The 20,720-nt window shown below is 40.9% G+C and overlaps 2 protein-coding genes across 8 annotated transcripts in view; one reads left to right on the forward strand and one right to left on the reverse strand.

Annotated features, from left to right (window-relative positions):
* Window positions 1-20,720, reverse strand: part of NECTIN3 (nectin cell adhesion molecule 3) — a 300,234-nt gene that overhangs the window by 193,860 nt on the left and 85,654 nt on the right. For 2 of the 7 annotated variants that reach the window (XR_011968027.1, XR_011968026.1), the window contains exon 1: window positions 3,524-3,923. The exons of 1 other annotated variant lie outside the window; for it this stretch is intronic. Coding sequence is in view for 4 of the 6 variants with exons in the window: in XM_072614045.1 (XP_072470146.1) it covers window positions 3,524-3,677 (154 nt within the window). In the remaining 2 variants the exon portion in view is untranslated. Of the gene's footprint in view, window positions 1-3,523; window positions 3,926-20,720 lie in introns of those variants that run through there. 4 more of the 7 variants (XM_072614046.1, XM_072614047.1, XM_072614045.1 and 1 more) reach the window with 3 other exon arrangements.
* On the forward strand, window positions 4,182-14,579 carry LOC140503340 (uncharacterized). Its single transcript, XM_072607224.1, has 3 exons — window positions 4,182-4,185; window positions 4,435-4,922; window positions 12,407-14,579. Exons 1-3 carry the CDS (start codon window positions 4,182-4,184, stop codon window positions 12,557-12,559), a joined length of 645 nt encoding a protein of 214 aa, XP_072463325.1. The 3' UTR covers window positions 12,560-14,579.

A 20,720-nucleotide genomic window follows, 5' to 3' on the forward strand; every position in this document is an offset into this window, starting at 1 on the left:
ATGTACTGTAAATTTTAATATAACAAAATCAAAAACAAAGTGAGAAAATGTTTTGTAGGGTATACAGGTTTTTAAAAAGTACAACAAACCAAGAAAAGTTTATTATATAAATTAAGTAGTTAAATACAAAACTCTCCCTATTCCCCATCTTTGCCCCAACTTCTATTATTAGATATAGAAAATGAAATCGGAGAATAAATTTGAGGAAGTAAGTTATTCTTTTGTTACTCTTTGATGCTTAGTTCCACCAGTCTCCTTCAATTTATCTGTTCTACTCCAAATTGAATATACTCCCCATGCAGATTTTCTCTTCACATGGTCAGGAAATACTAATCAACAGATAGACTACTGTCTTGACACATGATACAGATAACAGGTATTTGGGAAGACTGGAAGATTTTTATATCATTTTAAAAAAAAACAACTTGTTGACTGTCAACAGATCCTCAACAACCTTCTCTTTCCCTCTAAATTCTAACAGTACTGCCTATAATGAAAGGAAAAAAACTAACAAAAATCAACACTAATAATAAATCAATGATTGTGATAAGGAGAAAAGATCTATATTTGGATTAATTTATTATAAAACCAGAAGATGCTGTAAGACCAGTTAGTTAGAAATTTTCATCATTTTTGAAAGCCTATAAAGATTGTCAATTGGCTAAAATGTTCAATTAAAAATGCTATTTCCCCAATGAAAAAGAAAATGCATGAAAAAAAAAAAAATGTTTCACATCCAATTCAACATACAAGAGCTCCCACTATGTGCAAAGCACATTAATATGAAGCAATTAACACTGTTCAGTTTTATGGGATTAACTTTGTCCTATACCATCTTGTTAAAAAATATTCACAAACTTGTGGATCTAACAAAGGGAAAAAAAAAACCACCAAAAACTTTAGTTTGTTATTGCCCCAGGTAAGAGCAAACCAAATGTGTATATATTTTTGAAGAGCAATACTGAGGAGATATATTGCATGTGCAGAAACAAGATAATATGATGAAAATGCATACCTTTTAATCAGAATCATATTTTAAGATGAGTCTTAATTCAGATATTGACCAATAAGCATGTATTGGCCTTTGCACTGTTTGTATATGTGTGTGGGTGTAAACACAGGCACATACATGTAAGACAACAACTTACTTTTTAAAAATTTTAAGTATCTACACTTGGCAAGAATTCTTAAGTCAGGCCTTTTTCAAAAGAGTAAATTCTAAAACTGAGGGAATAGAAAAACTCTCAGAAAAGCTGATAAATTTTGGTGACCTAACACCATATCACAGTTCAGATAAAAACAAGAAACATTTGAATGAAAAGTGGATTCTGTAATACAGGGTGTCCCAGAAGTTTTAGTGCGTTAAGTTATAAGTTTATTTTTTTTAAAAGATCTCAAAATGCACTAAGACTTTTGAGACACTGTATATGTATGTGAAAGTGGAGTTGTGTATCCAGTACTTTTCAAGTAAAATGCCTTAAACAACTCTATATACTTATATTGAATAAACACAGGAAAAAAGATTTTTTTAGTGCTTGAAAACAAAATAACAAGTCCCTCAAAAAACACTTGTACATTGAAGAAAACCTTTTTTAAAATTTTCCTATGTGTAAACCAATGTGTTCCATCAAAATGCAATCAACACTTCACTTGCACAAATTCTGTGAAAAGGTTATGCAAGTCCTTATCCTTGTATCAGCTGGAGCCACAGTCTTGGGGGCACTGCCTAACCAGATTTCCTTTTTTCCTGAGATAGATATTATTGGTCCTTCAAGTCCCTATTACACACCACCATAATAAAGATGTTATAAATTTTGAGGTTATGATGCAAACACATCGGTCACTCATTAAAAAAAATCAGAACTCTGGAAACGCAATTAACCTAATACCGTGAATACCACAGTTGAGATTTGTGTCTTCGAGGTTTTCCGCATCTTAGAACAGAGAAGAAAAACCTTATTTAGCAAAATTAAAGTCAAACCACAACCCTATCACGATCAAACACCTAAGTCAAAAGCAGATTGCTAATTCATGACACTACAAGAGGCTGGGTGATAAACCGGCAGTGGGAGTTCACTGCCTATAAGGGGCACTCAATCTCTGTACGATAACGTGGTCCCCCTCACAACCATGGGGGCACCGCTGTCTCCCATGATTACCTCCTTCTTCCAAATCACACTACTCATCAAATCCCCACTTACCTAGCAGAACTCTCAACAGCTTCCTTCAAACAGACAGGCACAACAGCCGCCCGCATTCAGCCACAGCGGACTTTTGGGGGAGGAGGCAGACTAGATCTAAGTTCCCATTTCTACCCCCTTCCCACCAATACTCTCTGGCAGCCTTTAGAAAGAGATGGATGGGGCTGAAACAATCTCCAAAGACCGCGGGGGGTGGAGACGGGGCCCAGCGACAGAAAGCCTTTCCCAACCCGGGGCACCGGCGGCGGTGATTTTGAAACAAGAACCAACAACAAGGTCTCCAGCCTCCCACTCCGGGAACAAATGAGAACTACAAACGACACGCATCGAGCGCCATCACCCACGCTGGGGGAGAAACTGGGATCGAAAACTAATCCGTAAAACTTGAGGCTAACGTCCAGGCACACAAGAAGGCTGGGGAGGAGGGCAAGGACAAGGGGCTGAAGGGGGAGGGGGTCCAGCGGACACGCAGGCTTGTTGGAAGGAGGAAAGCAGACGGGGGAGGGGGTGTCCAAGACCAGGAGGCAGGCTCGCACCCGGGGCAGAACGGGGGTGGCCGGAAGGGAGAGGTGAGAGTGGGGGATGCTGCAGGGGTGACTAATCCCGAGGCTGCCGGACTCCAGGGCGGAGAAGGGAGCCAAACCACGTCTCTAGCCAATTTCTATCTGTTCCTAAGGGATTCCTGCAAGGGAGCGTAAGATCCGCAGGAAGGAACAGGGAAGATGTGGGTCAGGAGGAGAAGAGAGGGAGAAGGGCGCAGCTTCATTCACTCCAGTGCCCGGCCCCCACCGCCGGCACCAGCAGCCACGAGAGGGAGGGAGGGAGAGAGAAAGTAACGGTCCCGGGGAACGAATCTTGGGCAAAGCCACGCAGCGAAGACTACGAGGAATAAATAAAAACAAATGAATAAAGCTCCGGCAAAGAAATCCGCGCGGAGCGTGGCACCCCCGGGCAGAGGCTGGGCGCTGGGGACACGCCTGCCTCACGAGCCCACCTCCCCGGCCGGCTCCGCAGCCGCGGGCCCCGGGCTGCCCGGAGGCACGCACACTCACACAGACACGCCGGCGCGCGCCCCCTTGCACACTTGCACACTTCCCACACTACGGGGGGAGCACGCGCACGCGCGCGCCCCGAATACCCGCCGGAGCAAGTCCTCGCCGCGCACCGGGGCAAAAGTTTCCAGCCCAAGTCCGCCGCCCCCACCGCGCCTCCAACCGCCGCCCCCCAACCGCCTCCCGCCCCGGGGCCCCGAGCTGCCCGGCCCGGACCTCGGGGAGCACCGGCGGCTCCGCCCGCCCAGCCCCGGCTCCGGTTTCACCTACCGCAGAACCGGGAAAAGAAGAACAGCGGGAAGAGCAGCAAGAGCAGCAGCGGCGGCGGCAGCGGGAGGAGCTGGGCGCCGGGGGGAGAAGCGGAGGAAAGTTGTGCTTTGCCGCCTTCGGGATACGGCGGGGCCGGCCCCGGGGTCCGCGCCATCCCCCCAGCCCTCCCCCCGGCGCCCGGCTCGCCCGCCCCCCCCTGCCCGCCTCTACTGGCCCTGGAGCCTCGGGCTCCGGGCAGCGGCGGCCGAGGCGGCGGCAGCTGCGCCGCGCGCGCCTCCAACTCGCTCCGGTCGGGCCGCCGCCGCCGCCGTCGCCGCCGGGTGACACTGAGCCGAGCGCTCGCTGCTGCCTCGACTCCGTCGTCGCCGACGCCGCTCCTGAGGCTGAGGCTGGAGCCGCCCGCCCGCCGCCGCTGCCGCCGCCACGGCCACTCCCCTCCCCCTCCACCCCGCCCGCCTCGAACTCCTGGGAACTCGGAACGCACCACCCCCTCCCCGGGCGGGAGGGGGACCAGGCGCACGGCGAGGGCGGGGGCGGGGGCGGAGCGGGCCCAGAGGAAGGGGACCCTCGGACTCTCCCGCCCCTTCTGTCCAAACTCCAGTTCTCTGGCCTGGATCTTTTAGTCGAAACCGCGCCCACCCTCGCCCGAAAAAAGAAAATGTGTTTTCCCCTCCCTCCCCCGCTCGGGCTAGTAGGGGAGCTTCTCCCAGAACCAAGCTTTAATTTAAAAGAAGAGAAAAGAAAGAGAAATCTGGAAGAGGTTAACGCACCCCGGCCCCTCCTTCTCCTTCCCCCTCTCTTCGTCCTCCTTCAGTAGCCCCTTTCCCTCCCCCCTCCGAATGTTTCCAATGGTCTCTCCCGCCTCCTCCCCATCGGGGTCCACCGCGGCCCGGCGGCAGACGGCGGCTGAGGGCGGAGGGGCAATCACTGCTCCGCACTCGCCTGTCCGGCTTGCTGGGAGGCGGGGCGCCTTGCGCCTAGCGCCGGAGCCAGGCTGGGAGCTGCAGGAGGTGGCGGGGCAGGAGGAGGAGAGGAGGCTGGTCTTTCCGTCGACCATTTTAGAGGCCAGCCTCTCCCCCCGGGGCCGGACTCTGGCCTCCCGGGCTCGAGGCAGCGAGGGAAGTTGAGAGGCGAAGGCGACCTCCTCAGTGAGGGAGGCGGCGAGCGGCTCTCTCTCGTGCTCCTGCCCGCAGCCCCGGGGGCTGGGGAGCCTCAAGTTTTCGTGGGCGTCTCTTGTGCCTCCGCCTTCCCTGGGAAAGGCGGCTCTGGGGACGAGGACGGACTCCGGGAGCGACAAGGGACTCCGGGAAGTCTAGGGGGGGACTTTCCGGGGTGTGTCCCCCTTCTTTTTCCTGAGTCGGTCCCCGCGGGGAGGAGAGGCGATGGCTCCTCGGACCAGGTGGGGGGGTATGTTTGGTGGGGAGGGGTTGGATTTCTAGCTTGTTGTTGTAATTTTATTGTGCCCCCCACCCTCCTTTATTCCTTTCTGTCCTTTGGCCGTGGCTTGGGCCGCGGAGGAGACCTTTTCCTAAGTGCCTTTGGGTTCCCTCCCCCCATGCCTCCTCCCAAACCCGCAACCCCCGCGCCCTGACCTTCAGGGGATGCTGTGACAGACGCAGTCTGTGGATGGAAACGAGAGAGAAGTTACACGCACGCACACGCGTGTCCCCAGTGTGTGGTCTTCTTCCTGGTCTTCTAGGTGCTAGAGGGTGGTTTGGGTGGTGTGGGGACACCTGTCACCAGGACGAGGACCATTAATTAATTTCCCATCCATCCATCCAGCTAGAGCCAGCTTAGACCCAAATAACCCAACCCCCCCCCCCCCCCATCCCCAAGCCGAAGCCGAGCCAGAACCAGGAATCTAGGGATGGCTCCCATACGGGATGAACGTTTGCCTGTCGCTGCTATTGCTACTCTGCCCCCCCCAACCCCCGCTAAATCCCTTCGGGCTCCCCCTCCACACCCTCCACCCCCACCCACAGCCTTCATTCAGGATTAAATTTAAACTATTTTACTCACCTTCCAAGTCTAGCCACCATTCTGCCCCTGCCTATCCTCTCCTCTTTATTAAGAGCTTAATAAAGGCTTGTTGGCTTCAATCACGTCCCTCTTCTTTTAATCCCATCTTTTCTTCCCTTCTCCCACCCTCACCTCCCCAAGCCTCCTTGTTGCTCGTAAATATGACTGGAATAACCAGCTGGGAAATAATCAGGAAAAGACCCACTCCTTCCCTCCACTTGTGCCCTCCGAGTCGGTATCAGAAAAGCCCATCCCGAGCCACCTTAGGAGATCCCCTGGCGAGGACCAGAACTGACGAAATGCAGCTGCAGGCTAGACACACTCGTTCCCCCGAGAACGCGGTTTATTAGAGAATTCCCGAAATCTAGTTCATCCGCGCATTGAGACAGCCCGCTGGGCAGTCGGTGTCTGGCTGCTTACATGTCTTGTTCATGCTTAATACGTTACTGGTGCCCACTTAAGTGTTAAGCACCAGCTTTTATATGCCTTCCAGTGCCATCCTCCCAGACCTCAGCTCTCAGTTCCCTGATGGATCCAGACACCAGAAGAAACCGTTTATCCTTCTTTTGAAAACGTGCCAAAGGATTTAAGTACTCTTGCTATAGAGACCATGAGGGATTAGCAAGTTTTGTGCTTCTCAAAAGAATGATATGGAGATTTCCTCCCAAAAATGTGTTGACTCCATGTTTGGAGAAATTGGATTAGGATATATGCTGCGATTACGCTCTCCTTTGACTGGAGAGATGAGAAGTAAGGGGAGAAGAGGAGTTGTTTTATGGACAGTAGAAGAGCACCGTGCATATGTAAGTGCACATATGCACTTATTTTAATAACAGTGATTGCGAGCTAGCATCTTAGAGCTAGATGTCAAAACGTATATTCCACAAAGAAAATGGCAAATACCATTATGCTTATTTGCCTGCAAGGAAAAACTAGGCACCAATAGGTTAGAATACTTTGTAAATACCACTTGCCATTTCTAAATACAGCCTAGGTCATGATTCCATTTGACACTACTAACTACTCAAATTAGACTCATTAAATGAGTTACAAAAAAAAAAAATGTAATTTTTAAGTGTTGAAAGTAACTCTACATCTTTCTCAAATATATGAAGTTTGGACCCCTAAACATTTTCATGGATCAATAAATATTTTCAAAGGAGCATTCTCATCATGCTGCTTTTTCCCACAATGTTTGACTAACAGTAACATTTACAGCGGTGTTTTACAGTTTTGTCAACCATTCTTGAATTTTGTAACTTCAAAAACTATTTCACATTTGTGGTTTTACTCCATGTGAGACAGATTTTGAGTACTTAAGACATTGCTGATGTGAATATTCTGAAAACATTGAACATTTGTATATCATATAAATATAAATATTTTGACAAAAAAAATATGTTCCAAATGCCTAAAAAGGTAAGTATGCTAGAGCAGTATTAATGGTTTCCCACCATCATGGGTTAAACTCCTTGCTCAGCATAGTACCATGTTAATCTAGCTTTCTGCCACAGAGATTGTTTGCCAAGTAAAAGGCTTCATTAACTCTTACCTAAGCAAAACTTAGAATTCTGAGAAAAAAGTGAAATATTTTCAGTATTGTAAATGTTATATCTAGTCATAAGTCAGTTTAAAAAGTTTAGGTTATTATTTCTTCATTCTTATAGGTTTACTGCAGGGGAATATTTATAGCATGCCATATAACTAAGAAAACTACAATTCAGATCCATTCTGATAATACTGGTCATGTCTTGATGTGTGAAACATGTTTTTTTCTTAAGGGAGTAAAAGCTATGCTTTATAAAATTTAAAACTTTCAGATCTTGATATTTGATAGTTAATTAACATTTTCCCATTTGGAAATGCATGATCTCTTAAACCTACTAACTCCAAACTACAAAAAAATTCATAATTCCACCACTATTAGCCAATATAGCTGTCACCTTCAGACACTGTTCTCCATAATGCCATTCAGAATGAAAGTACGCCTGCTGCTAAGGCATATAGATATGTCGATTCCAGAGCTAGAATTGTTTGATTCTTTGCTGTTGTTTAGTCACGTCCTACTCTTGTAACCCTGTTTGGGGTTTTCTTGGCAAAGATACTGGCATGGTTTGCCATTCCTTCTCTAGCTCATTTTACAGGTGAGGAAACTGAGTTAAGTGACTTGCCCAGGGTCACTAATGAGGGTCTGAATTCAAGTCTTCCTGACTCCAGGCACAGTGCTTTATCCACTGACACCTAACTGGCCCCTTCTGTGATGCTACCACTCTCCTATTTCCCTTTGCCAGTTTTGCTCTCCCCAACCATGACCACTTCCCAAATACCCTAATTTCCTGCTAATCACTTCATTAATCCCAGTAGGGGCAGAGCTTTTCTGTCTTTTTGATATCATAGAAGCTTTATATTAAAAATCCAAGATTATTAAGTGGTAGTATTCAATAGTGCATACAAGGCACACTAGATATGTATCAAATTGTGCACTTTTTTGTATTATTATTTGTATTTTGTGTTAAAGTATAGAAGTCTGAAATAATAAAAGTAAATTTTAGGGTGAACATGGTTGAAGAGAGGTTATGAGGATGTAATAAATCGTCTCTTTGTTGCCCAGGCAATATGGTAAAGTAAATATAATAAAAATTTCCACCTATAGGTGGCAACACTTGTTTTTTCAATTTTGTTTTCTTTTTTGGTATAATTTTTTTTTACAAATATGAATAAACTGCTACAAGGTGAAGATGAGGATAATTTGATGATCAGAACCAAATATAGAAATTATGCTTTCATCATTCAAACAGTATTTTTTTTAAAAATTCAAACATATAAGGTCTAAATACACCAAACTCTAGCAATGTATGGACTGGAAGATTTCAATGTCATATAATCTGAAAAGGCCTGCCCCAAGTGACTTCCTTTCTGTAACCAAGGGTATATCTGGACCCCAGAGTGAAAAAGGCTTCGGGTCATCAATAACAAAGGAAAGGAAAGGAATAGTTTAGTCTTAGACTGGTAGCAATGTGACAAAGTGGGGAAAATCACTAAAAAATCAGAAGACCTCGGTTCTAGTTCTGGCTCTCCAGTTTATGTTTTGTGCCCACATATACCCGGTTTGTTCTGAACCTTAGTGTCATTGCACATAAAATGATGATAGTAATCTGCCTCATTTTTTTTAATAGAATTATTGAGGCATCAGTTAAGTTAACAAACATAAAAGTACCCTGAAAAACTAAAAATCCTGTTCCAAGAGAATTTACAAGGAATGATTGGACCAGCATTGATAACAGTAAACTAGGAAGAAGGAAAAGTGGCTCTCATGATTGGATTATATGAGGAGCCTAAGCCTGGCAGTGAATCACCCAGAGCATAGATGAGATTAATCAATGATTAAACTGAGTGATTCCATATATTCACTGAGTGAACCTATAAGTTGTCTGTTGTGTGTATATTTATAACCTGGAGACTTCTTTGAACTAAAAATCATGCAACAGACAGGGAGAGGGAAAGAAAAGTGAAATGAAGCCTGAATTCCAGAGGTAGATTTAAAAATAGAAACCTACCTTCTGGCTTGCTTCAATGAGTAGTAGTTGGACAAAGTTACGCAAACAAACTATGATATAACCTGAGCAGGGAGTTTCCTATTTGGTGATGCCTTGAGGATACCCACTCCAACAGTCAGAAGTGAGAAACTAAGAAGTGTAGAGCAGTGTGTCAAATGAAAAATCCAGGATGACATCAAAGTGACCGTTAGTTTAGGCATTGCAACGAAAATAAATAATAGTAATTTGATTGTGGGCATTTATAGTAGAGGGTAACAGATGAAAACACAGCTGATTTTACACACACACACACAGACACACACACACAGACACACACACACACACACACACACACACACCTTACCTGCTTCTTCTGATTTTACTCAATCTTTGAAAAATGTGTTATCTTTGGGAATTAGAGGTGAAAGAAGGAAGAATTAAAGATAACATTAACAAGATTTGGTAATCAATTAGATATCAAAAGGGGGGAGAGAAGTCAGCTGATTAACAAATCCCATTCTATTTCCAATATCCTTCACAATCTCCATTCCTTCATGTTTTTCCCGTTGCTACCCCAAATGCTTTTTAGTAGTCCCCTTGACTAAGTGCAATAGCCTTCTAACATGCCTCCTTCTACTCCATCATTTATACAACTTACAGATTGTTTTATATATATTTATTCATTCATTCATTCATTCATTCATTTATTTATATATCCCTTCAATGCTCAAAGACAATTTGAATTTTTCCTAAGTAAAGCTAAAATACCTCTACACTTAAAGGCTCCCAGTCTTTTGCTACACTCATGCACACATGCACACACACACACACACACACACACACACACACACACACATACACACGCAAAACTTTTCCATTCTTATACTACTCACCGCATAGTCACTGATCCATTCATAGGATTACTTTCCTCCAAACTTGTTCTATACTTTCCCATTCTTTAGAAGTATTTCCATGCTTAACATCATAACAAATGATAGTTTTACTTGATGTTTCTAACCTATGGTCTCTCCTTCCTTCTTTTTTTTATTTAACAGTGTTTTTCACAATAGTACCCTGAAGCTTTGTGTCAGATTTGGACCCAATAAATTCTCACCAAACAAGAATGGGAGAAGAAAGTGTTCTCATCCATTTTCTCTCAGGAAAAAAAGGAAATAACTTTAGGGTTTTAGCTCATAATATGCAAGCATAGAAGCTATTCACATAAACTACCAGATCACTGAAACTGGCCTCTCCTGCAGGATCTAGCTTTGCCTTTCCAGTTCCAACCTAAACCCTTTAAAATTCAGCTCAAATATAATCTCTTCCATGTAGCCTTTTCTTATCTCCCCCTCAGTGGCCATAGTAGTTCATACCTCATCTCATTTTCATATTGTACCTGGTCCCTATTTGAACAAAAATTAGGTCTAATTCTTCATATTTTCCATCCCACCTACCATAGAGCTTTCCACATGATAGGCACTTAATAAATTGTTGGTGAAGAAATATAAGTGCCAAGAACATGAGTAGAGAATGCAGAATTGGATTCAGAAAAAAAAACCATTAATGAATTTTGATTCCAGTGGACCTTTGCATAACCCCAACCCTACAAGTCCAGTAAAGTTAACTTGCTGTGCTGGTTCTTGTGAATATTTTTCTCAGATCTGTCAGGAGAAAAGGGAAAGGTAAGATGGTATAGTGGAAGAAATAAGGAGTCAAGAGACCAGAGATCTCATCGCAGCTCACCACGAGCATAAGCTGAAGTCCATTAACCTCTCTACACCTGAGTTTTCCTCATAAAATGAGAACTGAACTAGATCCTCCAAATCATAGCCCTAGAAATGGAAGAGATCTGTAAGTTCCTTTAATGCAATGATCATTCTCCCATGGGGAAAAAACTTACTGTCAGAATTAGTGTGCTTGTATTAAGGCTCTAAGAGGTAAGACACACAACTTAAACACTACCAGATCTCTATCAGTAATGCTGTCCTCTAAGCAAAATGGACACAAAGGAGTTTATTTACTGGGCATCACTTAACATACTTCCCGTAGTTTCTCTGAAGACTACTATGAAGTCCAAATACTATATTTTCATTTTCTATTGCTATATTTCAAAGCTACAGGAAAAAAACTGAAAACATTATCTAAAAGTTTATAGTTTCTTTATATTTGAGCAAGCATATGCATAGTCCACTAAAAGTTATTGAAAATGCACTTGAGGAAAGTTATAGGATATACATAAGTATATACAAATCATCAATATCTCAGTATATTTACCTATAAAACACAGTAGGAGAAATTGCATTCAAAATAACCATAAAATATACAAAATTCTTGATAGTTTACTTACCAAGATGTATGCAGAAATTATACATATATTATCACAAAATACTCTTTTATAGCAAAAAAATATTTAAATAATTGGATATATGTTAAGTGTACATGGGCCAATATAATAAAATTGATAGTACTACCTAAATTATTTTATTTAGTACCATACTAATCAAACTACCAAAATATTACAGAACAAGAAAAAATAACAAAATTCATCTGGGAGAACTTAAGATCAGGAATCTCAGGAGAAGTAATGAAAATAAAAAGAAGTGTGAAGGAGGAGGCCTAGGAATACCACATCTCAAATTATGTTATAAAGCAGTAAAATTATTTGGTACTGATTAAAAGATAGGTTGATCAGTGAAACAAGTGTACAATGTACAGAAGCAATCACAGTAGCCAAAAAGTTCAAAGACTAGAGTTACTAGGTAAAGTCTCTTTATTAAAAAAAATTGTGGGGAAAATTGGACAGCAGTATGTGGGAAATTCAGTACAGACTGACACGTCAAACCATATGCTAAGAGAAACTCCAAAGTACTTCTGGAGTATACATGATTTAGATATAAAATGTCACATCATAAACAAATTAGAGGAGCAAAGAACAAAGTATATTTTGGACTATGCATAGAGGAAGAGTTTATCACCAAGCAAGAGAGAGAGAGGATAACAGAAAATAAAATGAACATTTTTGGATTTATAAATCTGAAAAAAAAAACTTGTTGCCCAAAACCAATGTAGTTAAGATTAGAAGGGAAATATTTAGCTTGGGAAAACTCTTTGTGGCATGTTTATTTAATAAAGGTCTATGTCTAAGATATGTAAGGAACTGATTAAAATTTATAAATCTAAGAGACATTCTCCAATAGATAAGCCATCAGTTGATGAGCAGGAAGCTTCCAAAGGAAGACATCCACTCAATGCAATCAAAACCATATGAAAAAAATGTTCTAAATCACTCAAATTAGAGAATGCAAATTAAAGCACCTCTGTGTTTCAGCTTAAATCCTATCAGCTTTATGAAGATAACAATAAAGAAAGATGGCAAATATTGGAGAGGCTACAGGAAAATAGGCACATTCATGCCCTCTTGATGGATCTGTTAATTGGTTCAGCCATTCTGGAAAGCAACTATTCCTCAAAAATCCCTTAGCCCAGTGATATGGTTACTTGTCCTATACCCCAAAGATGTTAAATGAAGAGAAGTGTCCATATGTACAAAAATATATCAATCAGATCTTGATACTAAGGGAATACTCATCATTTGGGAAATAGCTAAACAAATTACAGTATATGAATGTAATGAAATATAACTGAACCATAAGAAATGATGAAAGAGACTGTTTCAGAGAAACCTGGGGATGACTTGGATGAAATGCTACAGGATAAAGTAAGCAGAACCAGGAGAACATTTTATTCAAAAACAACGTTGTCAAGTCAAATAACTTTGAAAAAATAAGGAACTCTAAGGCAAATCAAAACAATTCTGAGGTACCACATCACAACTATCAGAGTGGCTAACATGACAAAACAGGAAGATGATAAATGTTGAAGAAAATGTGGGAGAATTGGAAGACATTCATTTTTGGTGGAACTATGAGCTGATCCAACCATTTTGGAGAGCATTTGGGAACTATGCCCAAAGGGCTATAAAAATGTGTATATCCTTTGACCCAGCAATATCACTTCTAGGGCTATATCCCAAAGAGATCATAAAAATGGGAAAAGGTCCCACATGTACAAAAATATTTATAGCAGCTCTTTTTGTGGTGGCCAAGAACTGGAAATCGATGGAATGCCCATCAATTAGGGGAATGGCTGAATAAGTTTTGGTATATGAATGTCATGGAATACTATTGTGCTATAAGAAATGATGAACAGGAAGATTTCAGAGAGGCCTGGAAGGACTTACACGAACTGATGCTGAGTGAAAGGAGCAGAACCAGGAGATCATTGTACACAGTTACAACCACAGTGCATGAGGAATTTTTCTGGTAGACTTAGCCCTTTACAGCAATGCAAGGACCTAAAACATTCCCAAAGGACTCTTAAGGCAAAATGTCATCCACATCCAGAGAAAGAACCATGGAATCAGAATGCAGAATGAAGCAGACTATTTTCTCTTTTGTTATGTTTTGTTTTGGTTTGTTTTTTTCTCATAGTTTCTCCCATTTGTTTTGATTCTTCTATGCAACATGACTAATGTGAATATGTGTTTAATAAGAATGTACATGTAAAACTCATATAAGATTATATGCTTTCTTGGGGAGGGAAAAGAGAAGGAGAGGGACAAAATTTAAAACTTATGGAAGTGATTGTTGAAAACTGAAAGCAAATAAATTAATTTAAAAAAAGAATTAGAACTTTAATGAACACAATGACCAACCATGATTGCACAGGATGAATAATAAAATATACCTACTTTTTTCTGACAGATATGATGGACTTTCAAGTTGCAGAATGAGACATACATTTTTAGATAGTGCTATTATAGCAATTTGTTTTGATTTACTTATATACATCTCTGTTAAAAAGATTTTGTTTTTCTTTCCTCCTTTTTAATCCCAGTGATAGAAAGGTAGAAAGGAGAAGAAATAAATACTTGTCAAGTGAAAAAATATAAAATAGTAAAAAAAATTCTTGAAGACAATTGTCATATGTCCCCCAAATCTTCTTGTCCATATGGTAACAACAAGGACAGCTAGTATTTCTTTAATATTCTAAGGTTTGTACTTCATTTTCATGTCTTATATTATACACATTCCTTCTTCCTTTATTGAGAAAGTTTAAAATAGGGAGGGTTAAGTGACTTAGATTCACCCAGTGAATCTTATAATCTAAACTACAACCTAAGCTTTTCTAATGCTACTACAACACATTAAAAACTATAAACATCCTGTAACGGTAATTATGAGAATGAAAGATCTTCCCTATCCATTAATTGTCCTGCCCATTAAGGGAAGTTTGATTAGGGGAGATTTGTTTTGTAGGAAGGCCCAAATCTTTTGTTAATTTCTAATGAGGCAAGGGTTGTGATACCCTCTGGCTCTGAAAAGTGTATAATTACTCTGAGGTAAGGTTTTACTTTTGGGCTTATTCATTGAAAGTGTTTGTTTGGCCAAATGAGATTCTAGGCAGCCACTCAGGAGCCCCCCCACCAGCCCCCCACCCAGCTTTGAAAACCCTGACATCGGTGCTTCTCTCTCTGGTAACCATGTATGGATGGTTAGACAGTTGGATCGGTCTGTTGATCTGTGATGTATGTATTGCTTACGGTCAGATAGTTGGAAGCTGTTGGTCTTCATTTCTCTGTATTTTCTCTGAAGTTCAGGGAGCTGACTTTTTCCCCTGAACTAAGTGAATGATATATATGTTTGATTAAAGTAGATTGTTGGCCCCTCAAAAGTTGCTTCCTTTTAGAAAAGCAGATCTAAGAACCTGTGATAGAAGGCCATCCTGGATATGCGAGGGTCCTTACTGATACATATCCTCAAGATCCTAAGTAATTGTCTCTTTGCCCAACTGATAAGTAATATTTCAAAGCTTCTAAACTGGTAATACCTTCAGTTGGCATCTAGTCCTTCTTCAACCCAAGCCATTATTTGACACTACCTATGAGTTAGTTTGCTAGTAACTCTAGATACCCCATTCCTTAATTGTGACCAAAACCAAGCATTCCACAACAATTTTCCCCAAACTGAGACAATTTCTGGCCATGGAACAGAAAGAAGTTAATCAGCACATTAAAAGACCTAAGTAATTACTCTGACTTCATTTGTGTCAAACTTTAACATCAAAATAACCTATTACATATTGAATGTATATGTATATTGTATCATGTGATATTGAAGTGGCATGATCTGCTTGGGTAAGAGTATAATTTTACACAAAAATATTCTTACTTATTTCCCTTTTTTCCTTTTTGAATTAGATGCCTTAATAAGGGCTAGAAAGGAAAAAAAATAGTAGAAGAGAAAGTTTTCAAAGGATAATTTTTTTTTTTTTACTACCTTTGTTACAAGGGACACATCACTCAATCTCTTCAAGTCTCAGTTTCTTCTTCTGTAACTTGAACTGGTTGAATGAGATTGTTTCTTACAACCCTAGATTCTATGACTCTCTGAGAATAGGGAAGGCTACCATTTTACACTGTCATGATGAAGACAAGGATGCATTTTAAAAAGACAATTTCCTTGCAGAAACAACCAAGTTACAAGATCATTTTTTTGGGGGGGGGGGTGTTATCTTGCCAGCACTTCTTTTTTTTTTTAATTTATTTATTTATTTCACTTTTAACATTCATTTTCACAGAATTTTTGGGCTCCAAATTTTCTCCCCCCTTGTCCCCTTCCCCCACCCCAAAACACCAAGCATTCCAGTTGCCCCCATCACCACTCCGCTCTCTCCTCCATCATTCCTCTCTGCACTTGTCTCCATCCTCTCCTCTGTCCTGTTGGGCCAAATAACTTTCTGTACCCCTTTACCTGTATTTCTTATTTCCTAGCAGCAAGAAGAGTACTTGACAGTTATTCCTAAAACTTTGGGTTCCAACTTCTTTTCCTCCCTCCCTTCCCACCCCCTCCCTTTGGAAGGCAAGCAATTCAATATAGGCCAAATCTGTGTAGTTTTGCAAATGACTTCCATAATAGTCGTGTTGTATAAGACTAACTATATTTCCCTCCATCCTATCCTGCTTCCAATTATTTCTATTCTCTCTTTTGATCCTGTGCCTCCCTGTGAGTGTTGACCTCAAATTGTACCCTCCTCCCCATGCCCTCCCTTCTATCATCCCCCCCACCCTGTTTATCCCCTTGTCCCCCACCTTCCTGTATTGTAAGATAGGTTTTCATACCAAAATGAGTGTGCATTTTATTCCTTCCTTTAGTGGAATGTGATGAGAGTAAACTTCATGTTTTTCTCTCACCTCCCCTCTTTTTCCCCAAACGAAAAAAGTCTTTTGCTTGCTTCTTTTATGAGAGATAATTTGCCCCATTCCATTTCTCCCTTTCTCCTCCCATATATTTCTCTCTCACTGCTTGATTTCATTTTTTTTAAGATATGATCCCATCCTATTCAATTCACTCTGCGCACTCTGTTTCTATGAGTGTGTGCGTGTGCATGTGTGTGTGTGTGTGTGTGTGTGTGTGTGTGTGTGTGTGTGTGTAATCCCACCAAGTACCCAGATACTGAATAGTTTCAAGAGTTACAAATATTGTCTTTCCATGTAGGAATGTAAACAGTTCAACTTTTATAAGTCCCTTATGACTGCTCTTTGCTGTTTACCTTTTCATGCTTCTCTTCGTTCTTGTGTTTGAAAGTCACATTTTCTTTTTAGCTCTGGTCTTTTCATCAAGAATGCTTGAAAGTCCTCTATTTCATTGAAAGACTAATTTTTCCCCTGAAGTATTATACTCAGTTTTGCTGGGTAGGTGATTCTTGGTTTTAGTCCTAGTTCCTTTGACTTCTGGAATATCCTATTCCATGCCCTTCGATCCCTTAATGTAGAAGCTGCTAGATCTTGTGTTATCCTGATTGTATTTCCACAGTACTTGAATTGTTTCTTTCTAGCTGCTTGCAATATTTTCTCCTTGACCCTGGAATTCTGGAATTTGGCCACAATATTCTTAGGAGTTTCTCTTTTTGGATCTTTTTCAGGTGGTGATTGGTGGATTCTTTCAATATTTATTTTGCCCTCTGGTTCTAGAATCTCAGGGCAGTTTTCCTTGATAATTTCATGAAAGATGATGTCTAGGCTCTTTTTTTGATCATGGCTTTCAGGTAGGCCCATAATTTTTAAATTGTCTCTCCTGGATCTATTTTCCAGGTCAGTTGTTTTTCCAATGAGATATTTCACATTATCTTCCATTTTTTCATTCTTTTAGTTTTGTTTTGTGATTTCTTGGTTTCTCATAAAGTCATTAGCCTCCATCTGTTCCATTCTAATTTTGAAAGGACTATTTTCTTCAGTGAGCTTTTGAATCTCCTTTTCCATTTGGCTAATTCTGCTTTTGAAAGCATTCTTCTCCTCATTGGCTTCTTGAACCTCCTTTGCCAATTGAGTTAGCCTATTTTTCAAGGTGTTATTTTCTTCAGCATTTTTTGGGTCTCCTTTAGCAGGGTGCTGATCTGTTGTTCATACTTTGCTTGCAAGTCTTTTATTGCTCTTCCCAGTTTTTCCTCCACCTCTCTAACATAATTTTGAAAATTTTTTGAGATCTTTATGACCTTTTCCCAGAACTGATCCCATTGAGTGGGCTGGGATGTAGAAGCACTGACTTCTGTGTCTTTCCCTGATGGTAAGCATTGTTCTTCCTCATCAGAAGGGAGGGGAGGAGAAACCTGCTCACCAAGAAAGTAACCCTCTATAGTCTTGGTTTTTTTCCCTTTTCTGGGCATTTTCCCAGCCAGTGACTTGAGCTCTGAATATTCTCCTCACACCCACCTCGCCTCCAGATCCTCCCAGCCATTGCTTGGGGTCTGAGACTCAAATGCTGCTTCCTAGCCTCAGGTCTTTGGGCAGGGGCAGGGCTGCTATTCAGTGTGAGATTAAGTTCAGGTGCTCAGGTAGGGGCAGGGCTGCCTCATGGGGCTCAGTTCCCTCAGGGATTTTATGTGGAGACCTTCAACAATGGATCCGGGCTCCTGCCTGCTTGGGGAGCCCTGGTCTGCTCCCGCCTCCGCTGTTGCCTCCCGAGGGGGCCTGAGTATGGGGGCACCCCACTCCCCTCTCGACCCACCAAAGAGACCTTCTCACCGACCCCCGTCACCTGTGGGTGGAGGGACCTGCGCGGCTGCTGGAGATCCCATCCCTGAAGTCTGCTGGGATCCACTCCTCTCGGTGCCGTGGCCGCTGCAGGGCTGGGCTGGGCTCCACATCCGCAGCGCAACGGACCTTTTGCGAGAGGTTTGCAGGTCCCTCTGGAACAGAAATCTTATCTGCTCCTCTGTTATGTGGCTTCTCCTGCTCCCAAATTTATTGGCAGCTCTTTACTACAGATATTTCATGGGCTGTGGGTTCAGAGCTAGCATATTTGTGTGTTTCTACTCCGCCATCTTGGCTCCGCCCCCAAGTTACAAGATCTTTAAAAACAATGCACAACCATCTTAAGAGAACATACTCAGTTTAAGCCTCATCTATAGATTATTTATTATAAACAAGGTGGCAGTCTGATAGAAATACTTTTCATTCATTTAAAACAAAGGTTTTCTGTGTCTTCAGTCTAGTACAATAAAAATCACTTTGAGATAATTTTCCTAGTGTAAAGAAAAACTACCAGCTAAGTCATTTAAAGCAAGCAATAGCAACCTATAAAAATATTGATATGAAAAAATACAAAAGATGGAACAAGCTAGCAAATTATTTGCATAATTAGATTAAACATTTGTAAAACTGAAATGCATATGTCAGACACTGTTGCTGTTAAGCTTTCCAACCCAAACTTACCTCTTCAAAATAAATTTGCTTAAAAATCCTTCATCTCCCAAAATCCTACCTTTTACTATTGAAAAGAAATGTAATTTCTCAGGAATTGAATCTTCAGATATAACTAAGAATCTGGTCATTTGAAACTATTTAAAACTAGTTTATGAGACTTTATAGCAATTTAGCTTTCTAATGATAGCACTTCATTTGAAACCATGATCAATAATCAAAATTAGATAAAAAATCAATAACACACAAATATCAGTTAATCATTATCTTTATAAAGCATATATTTGTGCCTATATGTGTATAAAGGTATAAAACAACATATTTCATGCATGTATGTAATCATTGACTAAATGATTCATTTGATAAAACATAAAGAGAATACTAAATTACATTAGATTAGAATCATGTCATGGGTCAGCATCTACTCAAAACCACTCAAAGCAAGAGACATTTAACCAACAAGTAAGTTTATTGAAATAAAGAAAAAACTCATCTTTTAAAAAGAAAAAAAGCAGTTGGTAATATTCTATAAACACATTCTAGTAGTTACCAAGAAACTCAAGAATGTTTAAATTTCCATGATGAAATGAATTCTGATCACTAGAAGTAAGATAAGTAGCATAGAAGGAGGCTTCCTGCAATGAATCAACCATCAGACATGAGGAACAACCTGGGGAAGTAAGTTTGCAGAGGCATACTCTATCACATTAACATTTCCTCGCACTAACATTCCTTTTTTTTTTTATTGTACTTTTGTTTATTTCATTAAATATTTCACAATTCTATTTTTAAAAAACTTTTAACATTCATTTAAAAAATTTTGAGTTCCAAATTTTCTCCCTCCCTCTTACCTTTCCCCCACCCATTGCATGATATCAATTATAGTCATAGAAAATGTAATTCCATATTATCCACATTCCAAAAAACGTAAATAAATCAGAAAGAAAAAAATGTACTTCAATCTGCACTCAGAGTTCATCAATTCTCTCTGGAAGTGGATTACATTTTTCACCATGTATCCTCTGGAATTGTCTTAGATCATTGTGTTGATCACAGTAGCTAAATCTTTCACAGTTGATTATCCTTACAACATTGCCATTACTGCATACATTGTTCTGGTTCTGCTGACTTCACTTTGTATCAGTTCATATAAGTCTTCTCATGCTAACATTCTAAGGGAAACTTCAGAATTGGTTAGTTTTACAAATTTAGCTAAATTCAGTTGAGTCATTTCTCTCCCTTGATCTTATCTCTGGCATTTTAACTCAGCCTCCCTTTCTCTGACCCTCTTTAGTTCAGTCTACCCTTTACCAGAGTCTTCGATGGTAACCTTTGGAAGCCTAATCAGAGGTAATCTTTCTCTTCCGAGTCCCTTGTAGAACTTTATTTTGAATTATCCTTTTCATTTGTCACTTTTCAAATCATATTATCTAATCCAATAAGCATTTATTAAGTGCCTACTATGTGCCAGGCACTGTGTTCAGCACTGTGGATACAATTAATAAAAAGAAAGACAGTCTCTGTCCTTGACAATCTTACAAATGAATGGGGGCTAAGGGGGAAAAGGAGGAAGTGGGGGGAGGCTGGGGGGTGGAGACAACACACAAAAGAAGGCAAGAAAGTGGTTCTTTCTTGTTCCATGGAGTTGAAACTAGGCAGAGCTGCAGTTGCAGAGTAGACTGGGCCAAAGAATCCTTCTGTAAAGAAAGCCACTGGGAGAAATTTTATTCCACCCTCCAGTCATCCATTTGGGAAATTATCACTTATGTTTTTGTTTTATCTATTCCTCACATAACTTTAAACCCTTTAAGGATTGTAACAATATCAAATTTAACTGTGTTCATCTCCAGATTCATTACATATAGTAGATGCTTTAAAATGT

The sequence above is a fragment of the Notamacropus eugenii genome, chromosome 5 (genome assembly GCF_028372415.1).
Source record: "Notamacropus eugenii isolate mMacEug1 chromosome 5, mMacEug1.pri_v2, whole genome shotgun sequence".
Classification (NCBI taxonomy): Eukaryota; Metazoa; Chordata; class Mammalia; order Diprotodontia; family Macropodidae; genus Notamacropus; species Notamacropus eugenii.

Bases quoted from the DNA above. Each gene is read 5' to 3' on its own strand.
- LOC140503340 (XM_072607224.1), top strand. The intron at 4,923-12,406 runs GTGGGGGGGTAT...TCTGTGTTTCAG, and splicing joins GCGATGGCTCCTCGGACCAG to CTTAAATCCTATCAGCTTTA.